This window comes from Genypterus blacodes, unplaced genomic scaffold, assembly GCF_046128005.1.
Source record: "Genypterus blacodes isolate CSIRO-AG114 ecotype Tasmania unplaced genomic scaffold, CSIRO-AGI_Gbla_v1 ptg000017l_1, whole genome shotgun sequence".
Taxonomy (NCBI): Eukaryota; Metazoa; Chordata; class Actinopteri; order Ophidiiformes; family Ophidiidae; genus Genypterus; species Genypterus blacodes.
In genome coordinates, this window is record NW_027466831.1 from 169,859 (window position 1) to 191,307 (window position 21,449).

The following is a 21,449-nucleotide window of genomic DNA, read 5'->3' on the forward strand; positions in this document are numbered from 1 at the left end:
GCAAAACAGATAACTCAGCTGAAATAAAATATTGATTAAAAAAATAATGATAGTATTTTATTCTAAATTCCATCCAATATCAATCAAATTATGTTCTGATAAAAAAATGATAATGATAAAACAACAGTTCGATTGATTTGACCCTGAAAATCTGTTAAGTAAACACCATCCTTAATAGAATTATTATAATTGGTAGTACTGGTAGTACCTGTATATTTCTGCTAAGCAAACAGCTAATGTTACACTGTCTCTTTAAATAACAGGGACCTCCTAAACATTCTCCAGGACAGACCAGGCAGGCGGGGCTAAACTCGTTTCACCCCGCCCCCGCCTCGCTACTGTCCTCTCCGATCCTGAACGCTGATGTGTTACAAACTCGAAGCTGAACTCTGCCAAAATGTTTAATTTCGGATCCAAACTCCTGCTGGTTTTCCTGCTGGCCTTCCCATGTGGTTTAATATCCATCGGTAAGTCTGTTTTGTTTCATTGTGTGTCTGAATCAGGCGGTTTAATTTACCGTCTCGGTTTGGTCTTAAAAGGTTATTAGACAGCCGTAACATTGACGTGGCACAGTGAAGCAATCTCACACACTGTTTTTCTTCCCTACTGCAGTAGAACACACACCGCCTGAACATTTATATACACAAATATACGCAACAACAGGAAAGCTGTTTCGCATTTACTTTGAACCGAAAGAAAGGCGACGTCGACTCATAGCTCCTGTTAGTTGTTTAAATAAAGGGTTTGTGGAATTCTCCTTTAAGCTCCAATCATCCAGATTTAAGTAGAGCTTTGATCATTATGTGAGTTTTAGAAGCGGTATGTGTGTGTGTAAAGATCGATACTACGCTCACTCGCTGTGCTAACGGCTAAGCAGCTGGGACACGTCATCACAGATAAAGCAGAAGTGTTTGGATCTACGCAGCTCTTTGTCTTTAAAAATATAATTGCTATGACTCAAGGCGAGAAAGAAGGTTCATAAATAACAAACTGTGTGGAAATCCTAATTCATCCATTCATGCAAACTGCATCTGAATGGTTATGCACAGGAGTAAAGCTGTTTATAACACGTGTTATAGGTAACAAGTAACATACGTTTAAATTATAGTCGATATATAGTCGCATTTTAGACTGATGTTTGGTGAGATATTGCAACTTAATCTACTGTTAAATAAATCAAATTGACCTTTTTAATGTTTTTGCTGCAAGTGGTGGGCTAATTAATTCAATGACTGATCATTATTTTCTAGTAATCATGACTTATTATGGCAAATATATTGGCACATTCTCAGTTGAAGTTACTAAAGCTCAAATCTAAAGCTTTGCTGTTTGTATCTAATGAAAAGTCCTATTTGTCTTTCTTACAATAATGTGAAAATGTGGAAAGCAGGCATATCTGTATCTATTAAATAGTATTTTTCCTTAAACTTACTTAAATATTTCTATAGTTATCAGATTTGTTATTAATTAATGCCATCAACTTCTCACCTGAACGCCTCTCACATGCTAATATCTCTCTGTTCATCCATTCAGGCCAAGTTTCTGCAGAGACAGATTCTGCAGAGGACACTGACCCAGACACTGCAATAGATGAGGAAGACGAAGATGATGTGGTCGTCGAGGAAGATCAGGTTCAAGTCACGGTGTGTATAATCGATCTAACAATGTTGGAATGACTATCACGTGTGCCATCAAACAGCATATTGAGAGTGCTACTTTTGTGTTTACCCTCAGGAAAATGACGGTGATGCGGATGAAGACTCTGAAAATGCGGACAAGTCTGTCCTCTCTCACCCTGATGTCGATACCACCATCCTCTTCACCACAGGAGAAGGTTGGTCTGCTTCCTCATCGGTGTTCATTTATTCACTCTTCGCACGGTGTTTACTCTGTCAGCAACGTGTTGAGACCAGACAGGAATGCGTAGAGAAACAATTTGATGGAATATTAAAGCTCAAACCTGAAAACTTAGCTCATACATTTCAGGGCTTGTGCTCTACTTCTGTTGTTTAAATTATTTGTTGTAATCATAATATGTTTCAAACTTGTCTCTTGTCATCTCTCCAGAGTTTCCTGCCAATGAAATCGTCAGGTTCTTGGTTGGCTTCACCAACAAAGGGGTTCAGGATTTCGCCGTTCAGTCACTGGAGGCTTCTTTCCGCTACCCGCAAGACTTCCAGTTCTACATTCAGAATGTAAGTCGGTTCTGAAACTCAACCTTTTGTAACAATCCATATCATGATTTAAGAGCTCAGTACTCGTATTCCCAGTATGACTGTGAGTCTATTTAACGATGTGCTTGTTTTGGCAGTTCACAGCTTTGCCCCTGAACACTGTAGTGCAGCCGGAGAAACAGGCGTCCTTCGAGTACTCCTTCATCCCAGCTCAGCCCATGGCTGGTCGGCCCTTCGGCCTCGTTATCCTCCTCAACTATCAAGACAGTGAGGTGAGAAAAGTGAAAGAAAACTTTGTGTTGATGGTTTAAAAGTGGGGAAAGTTCATGTTTTTGATGGGATATTCAAGAAAACTGGTGGAGTGAGCAAATAGCAATGTGGTCCAATCAAGTTCAATTACCAAACTAGATATTTGAGAAGAAAGCTTTTTGTTTCAACATGTATAAAGCCACTGAACGGTAGATCTTCATCATGTTTTCTCTTTAACGTGGTGTTTGCTTAGTGACCTTTCTGAAGAATGATGTACTGTCGTTTGCCGTTTGATTGTTATGGCTAAAAAGTGTGTGTCAGTAAAAGTGTGTCTACTGCATGTGCACCCAGTCGCTCCCCAGTCTGTTGGTCAAACGTTTCTAAAGACTCAGTGAAGATATGCACTCACAGGTTGTGTCTCTTTAGGGCAACGTGTTCCAGACGGCTATTTACAACCAGACTGTCACCATCATCGAGCGAGAAGAGGGGCTGGACGGAGAGACGTAAGGACCTCTGTGGGCTTTGTGTGTATCTGTACATGGAGATAAGGCTGTTACTGATTAGTACGATGGGATGAACACACCCAATCTGAGCTAACTGTCCATCCTAACTGTCCATTCATTGTAAATTTCATGTAAATCTATAGGCAAGATGATGCAAATTAGTGTTCAAAACCTAAGACGAGCAGGGGAAAGAGTTCTTCATCTTAAGAAGTCTCAGTCTTAGAGCACAAACATACCTGTGAACTCAAGTGATTTATATCTAACTGATTATAGAGTTCTATATGAATATTAACTAATGTTTGTCTGCAGGATGTTTTTGTACATCTTCCTGGCTGGGCTGGTGAGCCTGATGGTCTTTGCGGTGTACCAGCTCCTGGAGACGAGGACGGTACGTCTTGTTGTATTCGACCTAATAAAATATCTGTAGATTAAATGTGAAGCGAGGAGGAGAACAGGGAACGTTTTGTTTCGCCAAAGCAAATGTCATGAAGTAAAAAGGGTAATTCTGTACGCAAATGTAGCGGTGATGTAAACAGGAGTGATGTCATCCAGCCGCTGCCTTTTAAACTGAAGCAGGTTCATGGAAAGAGCTGATTGAAAATGACATGTGTGTTATTGTTTGCAGAAGAGGAGACTGGCTGTCAAAATTGAGAAGGGCACTGCAGGGATAAACGACGTGGATATCAGCTGGATTCCTCAGGAAACCCTCAATGTCATGAGTAAGTTCTTTTTTTTCAGCATATTTGCAAGGTTTTCCACTACCTGAAACCTGAACACGAGTCGCAAATGTCTGACCCTGCATCTTTCCTCTACAGATAAGGCCTCTCCTAAAGTATCTCCACGGAAAAGAAGCAAAAGGGCGGCCGGAGCGGATCTATAAATCAGTCCGTACCCAGCCATCATCATAGTGTCCGTCAGGCTTTCGTATCCTCACCATCCACAGTAACCTGATTCCCATTTACAGCAGCTCCACATTCCTGGAATCTAATTTCCAGCCCATCCAACGAGTTTAAGATGTTTGTATGGATCCGTCTCGCTCCTATCACCCTCACCACTCCTGACGGGACCTACGGAGGCTTTTTGTATCTCAGCCGGAGAGCAATCGCTGGACTCTTACTGCTCCGGTCAGTGCTCTGCTACACTGACGGGGCCGAACTTTGGTTAAATTGTTAAGGGATTTCTTTTTTTTTTTACCAATATGGGTGGAAATTTATAACATAGAACACTATCTCGTTGAAATCTGTACCTTTCAAAATACATCAGACATGTTGTAGTCGCTGAGAGCTGAAGACAAATCCTCCCTGCCTCTGTCAATGCCATGATGTCATAATGTGGTTTCCTAATGAAGTTTAACAGCATTTTCTTTTCAAAATTATGAGGATAAAGATGTTTGAAACGGAATCCAAATCCAGTGTACGACTTAATGACTTCCTTTATGTCACATACTGTATGTACACACCCATTTGTGCCTTATCAGTAATATGCAGTGCTTTGGAAAGTGTGATTTTAACATTCATCAGCATATCTGGGCCTTCGGTTTCCTATAATGTGCAGAGATGTGGGGCAGTGGCAGCTGCACTTACAACAAAAAATGAAAATAGCATCTCTGGAGGTTTGGAAAGGACGACGCACCTGTTTCGTTCAGCCTTTTTCTTTGTAAGACGCTCAGTGGAGCATTTAAAACATGGTGCAAATGATGCAGTCTGTCTGGTTCTACGCTCTTTGAAATCGTTTTTTTTTCTTTTTCAAAAACAATAAAAGGTTGAACATGTTTATTGTCGGCCTCTAAGTCTTAGGCAGAGTCGTTATGCTGCTGTCAGAGAGGGAAAGTGGAGGTTTGTCTGAAGCTTCACACCAGGCGACACTGAAGACTTTATGAGGTTACCAAGACAAAGCTAGAGACTTGTGACTTTAAAAACAATAGCTTGGTTCCACCTCTGATATTCCGACATGCACATTTCCTAAACTTATTTGAACATATTTTCCTCTTCTGTTGAGTTTTACATATTCAACAATAACTAAAGCTTCATACAGCATAAAACAAAGATTCTGAGTCACTTGCATGTAACTGTTATGAAACAATCAGAGATACATAATTCATTCAGATAATCAATGATAAAAGTAGGAAAAAGTTAAATTAAAGTGTTTAAGTTTCCTTTTTTGCATAAATACTGAGTGCACATGTCCACAAAGTTTGGTTACAATAAACTGATTCATTCATGAGATTGAGCACTTTGCAGACGATGAGCCACGCCCACTCAAATCTGTCAGCCAATTACAACCAACTGGTAGGGAAGATCAAAAACAAAACTGCTCTGGAAAAGGTTTAATCAAAATTACAGCTAATCTAGTAAGGCTGCATTTGATTCTACAATGTATGCTTCACAAAGTTACTACAGCGCCACCACCAGGACGACCGGTACCACGATGTTATGGATTCTTCCCTGGGTCGTGTCGAACCTGCACATCAAGTTTCATGGTAATCTAGTAATAATTTTGAGGGATATCACGCAAACACGACGACGTGAATCTATAGGGAGACAAATGATAATAATTGTTCTATTCTTTTACAAATATCCACACTGTTTATGTTTAAAGAACTCTAGATTAAGACGGGATGCCCGATTAAAACCCCACAAAGAGATGCTGCTGTGTGTGAATTCCAGTGAGAGAAGGTTGTTGCACGTTGTCGAAGTGTTGCTCGTCGGCTCGTCGTCAGTGAGGTGGAGCTGTCCGGTGCTGAAGGGGGGACGATGAGCTCAGCGCTCGCTGGGGGGCCGGGTAACGTCAGCAGAGAGCCAGATCGAGGAAGATAACACACCCACAAAGTGTTTTATCGCTGCTCCATCGCTGATCGCACGCACACACATACACACACAGAGATTAATAATGGCCACTTGATTCGCCGGATTACTCTTCCACTGATGTGCGATTCGCTTCCATCCCGCGGCTGCATGGATCCAGGTGTCCTCCGGCGGGCTTGAGATGGGATGATATGGGATTTTACATGTCGACCAACATAGGAGGAATCTTCGCGTTCGCCTTGGGTAAGATGCTCACGATCCTCCTCGGCTTCATCACCGGAGGGATTTTGTTTGGACAGGAAAAAAAAATGCTCCAATGTGGCTTTGTTATCTTTAAGAAACGTGTTACTATACAGCGATTAGATGTTTTGTTTATTTCTTGCATTGTTGCGTGTTTGGAGTTGAGGTGATTTTGTGTGATTATGGTGAGACCTGACCGGCGCTCCGCAGCTTGTAGCCCGCACCCCTCGACCAACACGCTGGCTGTCTGCTGCTCTATATGCGCTCAGGCTTTCAGCTATACAGTCAAATATGAAAGTGTTACTACTGGAAAAAATGTTTCCTTAATCCTAATTTTGCTTTGTTTGAGGATTTAGCTTTTAAAAAGTATTGAATGTATTATACACATCATCAGAGCGATCTTTGAATGGGGCTGTAGTAGTCAGGACCACAATTTCCCAGCCACCTAAGAACATCTGAATGAATTACAGGTATTTCTTTATAGAAATTGGAGATATCTTCATTAGCAGGTTAACGGGAAAATACCAAAAGTGATCTTTTATTAAGCATAGAATTTATATCTATTATTTTTACATGCACAAATATCCATCAACTGAATCTAATTAGAAATGATGAGGAACCAGACTGATTGAAATCTGCCCTGGATACATAACACTTCACAGACAGGATAAAGTGGTTCAGCTGAAATCATTATTTTCTCTGCATCAGTCAAAGCCCTGCGGTGTCAAATTATCATCCAAACTTGTCTGCTTGAAGTCAGGGCTTTACCAAAGGTGAAACACAGCAAATTGGCTGTTATTGGACACCGCCTGTATCTGTTTTTGCAGTGTTCCTGTGCCTGGCGGTGTCAGGAGACTCAGCAGATGTGAAGTGCGAGAACATTTACAAGGACTTTTCTGATTGTGTCCTGGAGCTGGGAGAGAGCATGGACAACTATCAGGAGAATGTGACCAGTGAGAGGGGCGTGGAGGCCGTGTGCAGGTGACAATAACAACTTTATGGGCTTTGTGAGAGAGTGAGTGAGTGAGTGAGTGAGTGAGTGAGTGAGTGAGTGAGTATGTGAGTATGTGAGCATCCAAGCTGGAGACTCCTGTTTGTGTAATTTAGCGCAGCCTTTTGATACAAAGAGCTAAGAGTCTGCACGATGTCATTGGTACCAGACACAACAGCATCTCTCTTTTAACTTCAGAGGGCAAGAACACACCAGAAATGGAGGGCGTTTGTGTTAGAATGAATAAAATCTTCATGTTCGTTGGCCTTGTTCGGTAAAAACCATAAACAGCAGGACACAGACAGATTCATGAAGTATAGATCTTGGGATGAAACACTGAAGAGAATAAGAACATTTGCTATAAAGTCAGAGAGCAAAAATAGAAATGAGTGTGTAGAGACACTGAGCCATTGTACTAAATAATTTATGACTTTGCTGCAGCAGTAATAAAATTCGGAAGACATCTCTGCCATTGTTACTGCACACACACTCTCCAACCTCAGCACAGCATATTAAAGACAAAGAATTACACATAACGCCTCCTGCTGAAAAATATCACTTCCGATATCATCTCTGATATTGTTTCACTCCGAGATGCTGTTGCCATGGTAATTAAACCTCAGTTTGACTTGCATGAGGCCATTGTGGCCATCTGAGTGATAGATTATTGGCAAGCAAATGAGTCCACAGCAGTCAGTGCATGTCTGAGATGAATTCTGATCTGATTTTCATCATTTGTTTGCTTCAGTCACTGGGAGGCTTTCCACACATGTGCCCTCACAGCGCTGTCTGACTGTCAGGAGGAAGTCAGCTCCATCTGGGAGACTCTGAGGGAGGACTCAAAGAAGATTCGCTTCCAGGGGAGCCTGTTCGACCTGTGCAGCCCCAGCTCCTCTCCCAGCCTACAGTTCCATATGGCTGCTCTTTCCCTGCCACTGCTGACTGTGCTGATGATCACCGGATCCTACTGTTCCACAGTATAAGTGGGGAGGAGCGGGGCGACGAGAGGGTGGGGAGGTGGTAAGAGCGTGTGGGGGTTTGGGGTTCTGTCCTCCTGAGCACAGCTGAAACTTAAAGCCAAGGATTAAAGTTGGCACAATGTTTTAGTAAGGATTATTTTAACACAGAGCCATGGGTGTCTGTGGCAAGCAAATCAATATTTGCTGTACTGAATCATATTTGATCTCTCCTTATGTGCAGGGACGGATGTGGCAGTTGAGAAAATTACATTGCCGCTTGCTTTGTGTGTTCTCGGGTTTCAAATACAATGTGGCCAGAGTTTGTTCAGCACAGGCTGCAGTGCGTTTCGCTCGGGGTTATCAATTTACACAGGGTGGACACATTGGCATGGACACCTGTACAGCAGCAGCCCTGCAATAATTGCTCTGGTAATTCCTATGGTCCTTGTCGTGACGTTTTTGTACTGGATTGCACTCATTAAGTGTTCCTGTTATTGTGTCCACCCCCTGTACTGGAATGGCAAACCACAGATTTGACTCTCCAATGCATTTTTATAAACATAGCCAAGCCATCATAATGTAATTAGTAATCGTGTCAGCAATATCTTATAGCTGCTACTTATCGCAAAACATTTTTGAGCAATTTTTTTAAAAACAGACCCCAGTGTCTACATGCACTGTTAGATAGGAAACAAACAATTACATCTATGAAGACTAAACCAAACATGAATATGAGAGCATGGCCTGCACCAAAGTCAAAATGTCCAAATGTAGAATAGGAGATAAGCCCCACATTAAAGGAATGTTTGTGTAAATGACAATCAAAGCTACTTGTAAATCAAAAGTTTGACCCCATGTTCCCAACACCTCAGCCCACTCTGGATGATATTGCATGGCTGCTATTAAGACACCAAATACAGACATGTGACTCAGCATCACACGTTCACCTCCAGCTGTTCTCTCACTCCCTCACAGCCTCACCTCACGGTTTAGCCTTTATGCCTCATCTATCTACTGGCCTGATGGTAGGTGAAAAAAAGAAAAAGAAAAAAAAGGAAGTGTGAATGTGCTCTGTTCTTCTTTCACAAATCAATGTCCCACTTCAGTTTATTAAGTATTACTGACGCATACATTGAAAATACACTACGATTTAGAATAACAGTTATCTACGGTATATGCAGATAGAAATGTATCTCACTATTTTACTAACATAGAGATATCTATATCAGCCAAATGTCGTTCATGTGCAATGGAAATTCCCCAAAGAATCACAATTTAATATCTAAATACTGCTGTGCTGTATTTAATACAAAATATGATGTCACTTTCAACACCTGATCATATTCTTCATATTCAAATGAATTTAGACAACACACAAAAGCAAAACAAATCGCGTATTTTTGTAACAGTGCATAAAATCTGTCAAATTTGTATCAAAATATCACTTTGATTAGAGTTTCGCCCCATTATCAAACACACAAACATATTCCAAAGTAGGGCTTCACTTCTTTGTATCATGTTTTGGTAGAAGAAGCGGCAAACAACAGAATTCAGCTCATCAGTGCTACAGAACGTAGCAATAATCAACTACCTGTCAACTCACGTTTGATAATTAGTCCATTAATGTCATCTATGGATTTGATATAGTCTGATATAAGTCTCTTTTAACCACTATTTGATAAATAATTGTAATTACATGATCACGTTTATCTGACACAGCAGTATAGCTTTTGCAATACAAGCCAATAATTAAGATCAATAAGAAATAGTATTGTTTTCTTTAATTTAAGAATCAATCTGATCAGCAGTTGTGTGTTTTCTTTCCCGCTGACAGAATTCAGCGGTGGTGTGTTCAGTCCTCTTTCATCACTAATGCATCTGGTTTGTGGCAGTGCTTCAGCCATATAAGCACAGTGTGTTGTTAGGTACCTGCTGTACAGTGGTATTGACCGGTGCATGAAGTTACGCTATAAATCCTCCGTCCACAGTCATTAACCCCCAACCAGCATGTTTGTATTAGTTGTTTCTACTTATTTTGTGGTAGCATGATGTCATCTTTGTGTGTCTGATGCCAAGAATTACACGTAAAGTGGTGACCTCTTCAAAGCACGAGCAATATGTACGGGTCAGTTCCTACAGAATCTTTCCCCTCTGTGTGCTGTTGAAGAAAGCATGAAAAGTAATGCGTTAATGACTGCGTTCTCATTTCAGCATTATACCATAAGAACAGATAATTATTTAAACTTCTGAATGTAAAAGATAAGTTCCAACATCCTCGTGGTATTTACAGTTTACGGATAGCAAAGCACACTACTTACAAGAGTGGATAAAGCATTATATTGAGAAGTAATGTGTGTTTGTACTAATAAAGCACCATGTTTGTTTAAAATATACAGTGTTTGTGTGGAGAAAATGCTTTTCAACCGATTTAGAAGGTTTTTAGTTCTCCTTGTAGCAAAGTGTTGATAATGAGGATCAGGTTTAGCGTTTTTCTCATCATTAGCGCTGTCCCATCTGCTCCTTTCCACCTGGATGCCTCTCACACAGGCAGGGGTGGGAGAAGAATCAAGGATCAGGGCCCAGGGTGGGGGAAGCTTTCAGAGAAGCAAACGCACGCTTATGGTGTGACGTCAATCCCTCATTAGACAAACTCTCTGACATCTCATTTATTTTCCCGCACACAGTTTCCTGAAGCTGAGTTTTGCCCTTGATTTCCTCAAGAGGAAGCGGTGGTGTATTATTAGATTGCATATGCACAAAAAGGGAGTGGGAAGATGAACCTACATTTCAATTCTTCATATGGGAAGGAGCCTAGTTTGCCCAAAGGATGAAGGATACAAGAGAATACATCAGAGTTTCTTGTATTTATTAAATACATCATAAAAACCACTTCATAATTTACAGTTGTGTTACAAAGGTGGCATTGCATTTGAAACTTAAGGCGATACCACTGCTAAGACACAAACAACACTGGCTCAGAGTTCCAATATCACTTTTGAAAAACCAACCCGTGCAGCGTAAAGTCATACTCCTAATACTTCAGACACCACAGTCCGCATTTTCAAAGGTGTAAATGCATTATCTGACAGTTGCACAGTTCTAAAAGCGTGGCCAGGTGTTAACCAAGGCTGTAATACTCCTATAGGCTGTTGGTTTAAACACGGCTCATACAGGCGTCGCATGAAAAGGTTGAAATCTGCACATGATGTCCCGGTAAACAGCGATGTTTGGACAAACGCAAACACGGCCTGCTGTCAGAACACAACTGGTGGCTGACAGACCATCTGCACGACGGCTAACCGGGCTGTATAATACAACATGACACAAAGAGATGGGAATGAGAATGCTGTGCAAGCCTGACAACAATGATTAGGAGACATCAATGTCCAAACTTCCAAGCTAAAAATAAGACTGCTGATTAGAGGATGTGTTGGGATTGTGAAGCCGCTTCTCTCTGTTACATTTGTGATTACGCAATGTAGAAAAGAAAACCATCGCATAGACCTGTGTGAACACTCAACCTCCAGCGTGTTACCCAACCATTTAAATTTCACACTCTGTGCTAGCGGGAATAATGGGGTAAAGTGGCGTCTCCATACTGCAGTGAGGCGACAGGAAAATCCTCATTTTGATCACAAAATATCCTGCTACATGATGCTTTACCGACCCTACCAGTCAAAATGAGTCCAGACAAATGATGTTGATGAATCGAAGCTTTCACAAACATTGACTGTGTCTATCAGAAACAGTTTGTATTTCCTCTGAAATTTCACTTTGGTGAAGTAATGTAACCCAACACGTGTGGCCACTCTGTCTCAGATTCTGGGAATGTATCACTCTTGATTATTTAAACCCATGTCTGAAGTGTATTTAAAGATAAAACAAAATATTTAAATTAACTAAAAAAAGAAAAAGATAGAACCATTTTTACTGTCCAACATCTAATGGACTATTATGAATAAATAGTTCAGTTCTTCTAGTGTAGCAGGAGAATGTGCAACTGTCAATCCGACACACTTGCTGTGGAAAGGGAACATCATCCCATTTCCTTTGCCAGTAGTGAAAATCCATTTGGGAGCGAGTTCCTAGAGGGTGCACTGTCCACAGATCTGTACTGTGTCCGAGAAGAGTCAAAGGTTAGACTTGGGTCCGGTATTGACTGGAATGGCCCGGAGCTCAGTCCTCATGCACAAGTACTCTCCGATCACAGCCATCAGTGCCATGCAGGCGATGTTGACGAGCCACCAGGACAGAGCGGTGGGAAAATGACTGTTATAGATCCAGCAGCCAATCATATGGAAGAAGTGCACAGTTACAGTGAAGTCCAGACACTGTTTGCCACGACGGATGAAGAACCACAGACCAAGAGCACTGTGGACAAGGAGAGAGGAAAGCTGCTATCAGATACAGGAATAGTAGACACAAGGATTACATCATTGGTCAGACACACAGACGAAAGGAGAGGATATGACAACAACTGGGTGTCTTACCTGGTAAGAGAATTCAAGATGAATGCCATCATTGAGAGCCTGCCCTGTATTGATGCAAATCCAAGGAACTGCGGATATCAAAGTCACAATTTAAATAACATATCAGTTGTGTTAAAAGGAATCTGACAAATATAGCTTACAAAGACAGAGAGAGAGAGAATCCTGACTTACTTCATAGTTAAAGATCTGGTCCAGAGAATGACCAGTTTGAACCAAACAGTTCACCCCAGCCAACCACAGGCCCAGGAAGCTGTAGTAAATACACTGCATCAACACAATCTGAGACAGGATGAGGACCGGGTCCCAGATGTAACTGCGGAAGTGACTGGCCATTGCAGACTGGGAGTTATGCTCTGAGGTTGACCTGTTACAAACTAGCCCATCTAGTGTGACCCACGGAGGACTTTAGAATCTGAAACAGAAAAACAAAAAGGACAATTCAGAAAAGTCATTCATAAACAGCGATGATGTTTGTCTACTGAAATCCACATAGATGTTTCTCATCTTCTTTTTGAAATGACACGGAGCAGACTGACCTTCATTTCGAACATGTCAGCGTGTCTCTGTCCAAGCAGTGAAGTCTGCTATTTATCTGGACCAGATTACTTATTCAGGTATTTCATAAAAGTCAAAAACATCCAATCTAGCTGATTAATGAGTAGACTTTGAATAAAATAACTGAAATCAAAGAGTTTCATCTATTTTAAAGTGATTCCGATCAAGCGCACAAGGTGGAATCTGCTGTTTAAAGACATTTTAATAGCTGTTATTAAGCTGGTACTTAACAAATTGCTGTCCAGTTTCAACTTTATATAATAAGACTTTAGATATGAGTTGTACGGGGCTGTTGCGTTACCTAAAAAGGGGAAATTCGAACAAAACAATTCCATTCTCATTGTTTTAGTTATAGTTCATTAAAGTAGATAGTTAGTTATTTAGTTATGTCTATTATACCTTTATATTTATATTAAATAGAAGCAGAGGCATGAAAGGTGTAATTAGTTAATCAAAATTAAAATATTTAAAGCATTTAAATCTGCTTAAGATCTCAGAATTTTAAAGAAAAGTAATAACCGTTAATCATCTAACTGTTGCCACAGTTACACAGATTCGGTGGTACGAATTCATTGTCAAAACACATAAACGATTCATATTTCAAATCTTTTATAACGGACTTAAACGTTTCCCAAACTTATAACATATTGAATATCAGATTTAAAGTTTACGTCATCACGACTTTTCCGTGCTATGTACAAACCACTATTTGAGTCACCAAATGCCGCTATTTGAGCGACCAAAGGTGAAGGAAATAGCTGTACTATCACATATTATTTTGTGATGAGTTAGTTAAGTATGGAGACTGCAGCAGATGGCGTCCATTGTGTGTCGCAGACTGAATAACATTAGCATGAAGCTATAGCATCCTGCAGGCCTACCTCCCACTACTCAGCAGCTCTCTGTCCAATGTCCAACATTTACACAAAAACAAGAGCCATTAACATATCTGCTTTAACACAACATTAAGTACAAATACAAACGAGAGCCAGGATATTTACATGGAATGTCCAGGAGGTAAAACGAAGCCGGAGTTCCTTTCCTCAAACGTTACAACAACACGGAAGCAGACTGCCCCGTGTTGGCTAGCAGCGTTAGCAAGGATGTTTAGTTTGGGGAGCAGCAGGAGAGAAGCTTTCAGGCAATCGAGCAAAACATGGAGACGATCCAAACAAATACGCGTTACCGGGAGCGTTTTCACAACAAGTTACTGCTTTACAACATCCATTACACCGGGAGGGGATTGAGAAAACCTGGTGAAAATAGCCTGATAACCTCAGCTACAGACCCGGAGAGAAAACAGGCTGCAGGGTCATTTCAAAATAAAATACCAATGTGTTCAACGTTTGTATTCCTGTATGTTCTTCTACCCTCAAAACAAACGAGAGAGCAAGTATTAACCTGTTATCAATAGTATGCACGTAGTTGTGTCATTAATAAGTCTGGTCGATTTAAAATAGAGAGTGAAAATATTTTGTTCGTGACTCAAAATACACAAGAATGTGTTTCCGGGTTGTTGTACTGGTTACGACTGCTACTTTTTTATATTTCCGCTTCTTATATTAACTTTTTTCTCCATGTCAGTCAATTCAGTTCGGGGTTTCAATCGAAGATGCCCAGGGAAACTCCACGTTAGATCGTACAAAAAAAGGCAATTAATACACAAAACTAAAACCAAATGTAGTTTAAATATCGTCGTGTCCAATAATCATTTTTGGAACCAAATTTAAAACTGACATCATAACATCCCCATGGCAGATGTGATAAACAATTAGCAAGGCAAAATCATGTTTGAGCCTTGATTGATTCGTTTTGGAGAGACTCTTTCAAAATATTTGCTTGTACCGTAACTATACCAATACACGCGCACACGCGTGTTTGGTCGCGTTTGCGCACATGAGAGTTCAGCTGTCACCTGTTGTTCGGTTACAACAGGAGGAAGTAAGTAATCGACTTTCCCGACCATTTCTTTCTTTTTTTCTAGCTCCATTCAAACGCCACACCGTCATCTGGGAAGGTACAGTTGATAAAAATGTAGCAGTAGTCTATATTCTGCACTAATGTCCGTTTGCTCTGTGGAGCTGTAAACGCGTCATTATTTTTCCGCTTCTTCGTTGCACAGATTTGAACTGCATTTGCACGCAGTTTCTAAAATTACCAAGGAGATTAAGCAACATCTCTCTATCACAGAGCCGAACTTCCAAAGGGAGGATTTATTGCATAGCTGTTTCAATATAGATTCAATATTGAATGGATGGAGCAAGTAATTTGATCACCCATTGGTGTTTGGTAGTTAATGTAATATGTGCTACTCGTTATTAATCTGCTCCAGAGTTTCCATTATTGAAAATAGAGGAAACGACACAGGACTGACCCTTTGCCTTCAACGTAGGTATGAGCATTAGATCATGTAAAACTTGTCTTAAGTTAAACTTTAACAGAGGTCAAACTTCTGTAAGACAAAGAGTAGAAATGTCAGCCTTTGGGTCAAAACTTTAATGTTTAACTCTGCGCTTCCACTCAGTGAGGCAAGATGATGTTTTACTGAATGTGAGGTGCTTGGCTCATTTCTTGTCTTGGATGCACATTACCCTATGACCAAAGCACACGTGAGGTTGACAACAATACAGCAACAATGAGGATGGTACCATTCATGCATATTCACAGGAGGCTGGCATGTTTGCACCATGCAGCAGGTAAGAATATGGTTTGTTTTTATTTTGCATATAGGTGCAATTTTAATTAATGCCATGAAATGTACAAAATGAAACAAAATTTCACAATGTTGGTTTTCTTTAAGCACTTCTGGTGAACCTTAACTGAAGGTTTTTGATTTAAAGCGATCATGCGTGCTGGGGTGTATTTGGCTGATTGGGGTTTTGATGTCAGAGAGTATTTTGGCCACAAACATAATCAGAATAGTCTTTTGATAGTGGTCTTAATATTTATATATACTGTGATGTCATACTGTGAACGCATGAATTTATTTCTAAATGTAATGAAATTGTGCCAAATGATAAACATTGTGACATTGATGAAAGGCTATTTTCTTGGTTGTATGTCATTTATTAAACCCAGTACTATGAGCAGCTGTGCCTGAGCTCTTGTTACTTGAAATGGCTGATTCAGCAGCTCTAAAGACACAGCTGAGGCATTTAAATTGAATCAGCAGGTCTACACTATTGAACTCCCCTGACCAGTGGCTTAAAGTATGTGCACATCACTTCCACATTACAGGAGTGTTTTCCCCCCTCTGCCTGAAGGTGCAGTTCGGTGGCTGAGCAGCTGTAGACAAGCCCCCTTGTTGACAGTCGCACCTGCTCGGGCTATCATAGACGAGCAGATCAGCATTAAAGGCCACTTCCTGCCCTCCTACCTGCCCGTTACAGTGTGTGCACAGATGCACAGTGAGGAAGGTGACCTGTGGGAGGCATTCGCTCACTATCAAACAAAAGCAGATGGCACAGTTAACTGTAAGTCACACTTGTATTTAGTAATATATTCGGCCTCAGTTAGTACGGATTGCATTGCATTGTCAATTTATTACCAAAAAATGAAAATGATACATTTTTTTTCTGTACTGGATCATGTATCCTGTCATCCTCAGTTTATGTTTGACCTTGTTTCAGTCCAGTGCGGATTTCAGAAAGTACCAAATCACTTAATAGTGTAAGCAGATCTAAATGACTAACCATTAAAATGAGTTAGATGCAATCATATGCTAATGTTCCCCCTGCAGGTGACCATACTATTGATGGTGTATCTGACAATCATTTGTTTATGTATTGGTACTTATTTACGAGGGAAAGAGCACAGTAATCACCATTCAAATGTCCACTAGCCAGGCTCAGTCTTAACCAGGCTAATGTTTTTTTCAAATGACATGTTTCTAGACAATATTTAATCTTCCCAATGTGAGGGCAGGTCATGTTTACCGAGTAGGACTTTATTTTTTTAAGCAAGCAGCTGTTAATCTTATATGATGTGTTTCTTCTTTTTCTGGTAGTGGCCAGAGATCATTCACTTGGGGGTTCATATTTGGGCTGTGAGCCGATGGGGCTGTTCTGGGGGTTGCAGCCAGCTCATGGGTCAAGAGAGGGTTTGAGGTAAGCAGTGAACTAAAGGGAGGACTTGCCATTAAAGGGAGGACTTCTGCATCAAATTCACTTTACACTTTTGGGGAGCACTATTCAGACTGTGACTGTAAATGCACAATGGCTCATGTGGTGGGTGCTGTGTAAAGTCATGGTCAAATGATATCATATGAGAAGTAAAATGGAAACAGCTACGCTAAGAATGTGACTTCTTTGGTGCTGCATGCAGTCAGAGTTCAATCAGAAGATAAACATATAATGCGTCACCAGTTCAGCCTCTGCCTCCAAACCTGCACTAATCTAGACTAGATATTTACTAGAGCTCAATACTACTAACTTCAATATTGATTATTGTTCCTTTAATTGTTGTGTAACCCAACCTTTGCTCAGGGATCGTGAGCTCAGTGACGTATCTGTACTTGGCACAAGTTCATTAATTGCCTTCTTTGTTCACAGGCTGAGGAAAAGAAATGTTGAGATGCCGTACGTGGTGCACATATCCTTACTGGAGGGCCATGTGTCAACCAGTGAGGGACAGAGCTCTGAGCTCGCAGCTGTAACTGCTGAGCGCTGGTACATGGCACCAGGCATAAGGAGAATAGAGATTCGTCAGAATGGTGTTGTAGGGACGTTGTTTTTACCGCCTGGTAAGCATGAGATAGAAGATTTGGAATATCGGATGAATCGCCACGAGAACATCACCTAATGCACTGATTCCCCCCTGCAGGTCCAGGCCCTTTCCCAGCCATGTTGGATCTGTGGGGGATGACAGGAGGACTGATAGAGTACCGCTCTGCCCTGTTTGCCTCCAGGGGTTTTGCTAGCTTTTCCATTGCCTACCTTGGGCACAAAGATTTGCCTGGTTCAGCCAAAACCCTCAATGTGGGCCTATCCTATTTCAAGGTAAAAAAAAAAAATCAAATAGGAACCTGCTTTGCCTATTTCTGTCTGCAGTGTGTACATGTCTGTCTTAAAACACAACACATTTGCTTCATTATTTTGCAGGCAGCTTTCAATGTCCTAAAAGATCACCCTCAGATCTGTGCTGACAGCATTGGAATCATTGGTCTCTCCTTTGGTTGCTATCTGGCTATGCAAACTGCCACTCAGCCCGATGTCAAAGTACGTCAGAGAAAGCTGAGATGAAGAAACAGTGTCTTGATGTGTTGTTGCTGTAAGGTATCAGCAGATTACCCCCCTTACACGTATAACATTTTGTACATACAACAGATTATCTTGAATGAATAGATGTAAATGTAAATTTACTAGTAGGTACCTCAAAATGTATGTGTCAATATTTGAAGCTTAAGAAATATATGTTTAAGTTAGATTAGATTGTCTTCTATTGATATTCTCCTTTACAGCCAGCCTGTTTGATTTGCGTCAATGGCCCAATGGGAACTAACATCTACATGGGGGAAACAAGAGTCACGGTAGACGAGTATGTTTGGTCTCAATGAATGTGAAATGTGAAAAGTGTATTGTTTTATTATAAGTAGAATGTTTAATTATTGCTAGCGTGTTTTTGTTCAAGATAGATTCACTCAGCCTGATGAGAATATCTAGTTAAATTGTACAGAGCAGCCTCCACCAGAAACTACAGGGGACACACTCACTAACATTGTCCACATGTCCACAGAGCCTGTCCATGTAGACTGAAGGGCTGAACTCCCCCTTCACAACATGAAGACCAGATACTAAGAACTGCTGTTTGGTACATACGTGCAGCCAGCCGTCAGTCTGCCATCCCACATCCATTATATTGTTCTTTTCAGGAAGCCAAAATATTGGAACTTGGATGGCCGTGGATATGTCACTTTCAAAGATTTGTCCCTGCCTAAAAACTTTGCACCGCAGAACAAAGCCAAGGTGAAGTGTTGGACTTAACAACATACTTAACACCTGCCACATACACACACACATACACACACACACACGAAGAATTACCCAAGCGTGTATAAATACATTTCACATCATTCAGACAATGTTCTCCATAATGCTCTTCCGTGTTTCTGAAGATGGAGAACCTGGACTGTCCATTACTCTTCATCTTGGGCGAAGATGACCAGAGCAGTGCAAGTGTAGAGAATGCAGACGAGGTAGAATCAATTGTTAAATATTTAAAGCAAACAGTTCTAAAAATCTTATAGGGCAGTGTGATATTTTACAGTGTTTTGTTTGCTGGGCCCAGCATTTTGTCTTACAGTTTGCACAACTGCCTATATAAACTGTATGTCTCTTTTCAATTCAACACTGTAAGAATGATATCATCCTGGTATCTGTGAGACTGATTTTGAGCCCCACAGTTAGTAGTTGTTCTATTTGTCATTAGATCGAGGAGATCCTGAAAGCTGCAGGTAAAAGCCAGCTGTTCACCCGACTGTCATATCCTGCCGCAGGACATCTGATAGAGCCGCCATACTCACCGAATTCAAGAATAGCGCTGTGGCGTGTCCAACCACAAAAACGTGAGCGTTAAACCCAAAGCTGTCATTTATAATTGACACGTGTGGAAATATGATAAGAAATCTATGAAATATGACCAAGGGTGTAAGGTATTGTGCTTTTATATTGTTTTGTAGTCTTCATCCTGTGGGGCGGTCACCTTGCACCCCATGCTGCTGCCCAGGAAGATTCCTGGAAGAAGATTCAGGATTTTATGAACACTCATCTGAGACGATGAGGGGCGGCCAAAAGGAATTTTTGAGATCGTATGCTGTATTTATATACAACAATGAATGGACTCTCATTTGTATGATTGTATGGTCATTTATTTAGTTTATGCAACAAATGCCAATGTAAAACCTGACTGAGTAAACATTCTGAAACGCTACATTTGTCTGCTTTTTCTTATATCTCAGACAAAATGCTAATATGCTGTTCATGATACTTTACATACAGATATTAGTCAGATGTTTAATGAGTACACATTTTAATCAATGCTGATGGTAATTTGGGATGAAAAGTTCATGGCACGTGGAGGTGACCATGGCTATCAGGGCGATGAACTCCTGGAAATCGATCTCCAGATCTCCGTTCTGATCGAGGTCTGTAAAGAGCTCATCCAGAGTGTCATTCTCTTGGATGTTCTGTCAGCAGAAAAGATTACAAAATAATGTGTTAGATGGACTATACATATCAGAATAAAAGTCCTGACTGAGCCAAGTATTGACTAATAATTACTAATAATGATAATTTACTTAATTATGACAAATCAGAAGATGAAACATTGATTTTAAAAGTGTTTGTCATTTTATGTACAAGGTTAATTATTTAAGCAATACCATAAACATTTAATTTCTTAGTTTCTTCAGATCCCAGACTTAGACCTACCATGATGAAATGATTCATCTCATTGTTTATAAGTGCTTTTAGCTCCGCTTTCCTCAGTTTGCACTTTTGACCAGAGTATTTGTGAAACACACGGATGATGGTGATCATCGATCCCTCAAGGTCTGACACGTTATCCTTAGATTTCTGAAACAAATATTCATTCATTTGTCATATATGTCTTCAATTTTAACCTGACTACATTGGCTGACGCTGTAAGCATATAGTATACCCGTTACTTATCTGTAATTTCCCTCGGGATAATAAACTTTCATCTTATCTTATCTTATCTTATCTTATAACCGGTAATAGCCTAGATTAAGTGTTCATTATTGTGTAAGAATATATCTGCCATATACAGTTTCTATCAAATTGATTTAGTTTTTCTTACCTGCATTTCGAGGAAGTCTGTTTAAAGTCTGTGTTGAATAGGTTCCTCCCTGCAAATGACAGCTTATCCAGCAGTGAGTTGTCTGCCTCTCCCAGTTTGCTGTGGATGCTAATATTGTATTGATCGACCACACATAGGCTCCTCACTTGAAATGCTCTGTGATGCTTAATGCGTTCCTAATGGAAACCGGTGGCCAAAAGCTTGACCACAAGCCATTTACTCTCAAAATGTGTCATTCCACTCTAATAAAGTTTCTTCATTTCTCTGTCTGCATAATAATAATGAACCACTTCACTGACTGCAGTTCAGCTTTCAATTCTTTGTAATGGTTGAAAATCCAAAACTTTACCATTAAACATGAGATAAAAGTGGATCTTATCACAAGTTAATTCAAACAGTAAACAGTCAAGAGTAAAAAATTAGGTTAGTGATGCTCCTGTTTGTGTATTTATTACTAAATCAGCACACTGCCCTCATTCACAACAACAATAATAGGATAAGTGGGCCTCAGAATACATTGAATATATATGAATTCATCAGTCTGAAAAGGACGATGCCTATTTTTCCCTTTATGATTGAATTATTAATATTAATTTCGAAATATTACCTTTCGCATTCTAGAACTGACCTTAAAACATAAAGATAATGTGAGTACTTGTTCCTATGTCA

At 40.4% G+C, this 21,449-nt stretch overlaps 5 protein-coding genes across 8 annotated transcripts; 3 read left to right on the forward strand and 2 right to left on the reverse strand.

Annotated features, from left to right (window-relative positions):
• The first annotated feature begins 312 nt into the window (after positions 1 to 312).
• Positions 313 to 4,697, forward strand: LOC142991073 (translocon-associated protein subunit alpha-like). Its single transcript, XM_076141059.1, has 9 exons — positions 313 to 467; positions 1,534 to 1,643; positions 1,735 to 1,834; positions 2,068 to 2,195; positions 2,312 to 2,446; positions 2,850 to 2,926; positions 3,236 to 3,314; positions 3,552 to 3,645; positions 3,742 to 4,697. The coding sequence occupies exons 1-9, from the start codon at positions 398 to 400 to the stop codon at positions 3,804 to 3,806; spliced, it is 858 nt and encodes a 285-aa protein (XP_075997174.1). The 5' UTR covers positions 313 to 397; the 3' UTR covers positions 3,807 to 4,697.
• A 1,224-nt stretch (positions 4,698 to 5,921) lies between these two features.
• LOC142991278 (neuritin-like) lies at positions 5,922 to 7,944 on the forward strand. The gene is made up of 3 exons (XM_076141346.1): positions 5,922 to 5,973; positions 6,798 to 6,951; positions 7,710 to 7,944. Exons 1-3 carry the CDS (start codon positions 5,922 to 5,924, stop codon positions 7,942 to 7,944), a joined length of 441 nt encoding a protein of 146 aa, XP_075997461.1.
• A 2,821-nt stretch (positions 7,945 to 10,765) lies between these two features.
• sys1 (SYS1 golgi trafficking protein) lies at positions 10,766 to 14,359 on the reverse strand. The gene is made up of 4 exons (XM_076141124.1): positions 13,967 to 14,359; positions 12,582 to 12,822; positions 12,411 to 12,478; positions 10,766 to 12,291 (listed from the first exon to the last, which is right to left on the reverse strand). The coding sequence occupies exons 2-4, from the start codon at positions 12,741 to 12,743 to the stop codon at positions 12,051 to 12,053; spliced, it is 471 nt and encodes a 156-aa protein (XP_075997239.1). The 5' UTR covers positions 12,744 to 12,822; positions 13,967 to 14,359; the 3' UTR covers positions 10,766 to 12,050.
• Positions 14,360 to 14,809: 450 nt separating this feature from the next.
• On the forward strand, positions 14,810 to 19,886 carry LOC142991117 (bile acid-CoA:amino acid N-acyltransferase-like). 4 transcript variants are annotated; one of them, XM_076141120.1, is made up of 12 exons: positions 14,810 to 14,906; positions 15,570 to 15,661; positions 16,229 to 16,438; positions 16,972 to 17,071; positions 17,516 to 17,706; positions 17,787 to 17,962; positions 18,065 to 18,181; positions 18,424 to 18,500; positions 18,835 to 18,928; positions 19,078 to 19,158; positions 19,392 to 19,527; positions 19,642 to 19,886. In XM_076141120.1, the coding sequence occupies exons 2-12, from the start codon at positions 15,601 to 15,603 to the stop codon at positions 19,740 to 19,742; spliced, it is 1,344 nt and encodes a 447-aa protein (XP_075997235.1). In that variant the 5' UTR covers positions 14,810 to 14,906; positions 15,570 to 15,600; the 3' UTR covers positions 19,743 to 19,886. The 4 variants fall into 4 exon arrangements, with proteins under 4 accessions (XP_075997235.1, XP_075997234.1, XP_075997237.1 ...); XM_076141119.1 differs by having other exon boundaries at positions 14,890 to 14,982; XM_076141122.1 differs by lacking the exon at positions 14,810 to 14,906 and adding an exon at positions 15,333 to 15,357.
• A 109-nt stretch (positions 19,887 to 19,995) lies between these two features.
• LOC142991280 (protein S100-B-like) lies at positions 19,996 to 20,786 on the reverse strand. The gene is made up of 3 exons (XM_076141347.1): positions 20,781 to 20,786; positions 20,393 to 20,536; positions 19,996 to 20,148 (listed from the first exon to the last, which is right to left on the reverse strand). Exons 1-3 carry the CDS (start codon positions 20,784 to 20,786, stop codon positions 19,996 to 19,998), a joined length of 303 nt encoding a protein of 100 aa, XP_075997462.1.
• Positions 20,787 to 21,449: the final 663 nt, after the last annotated feature.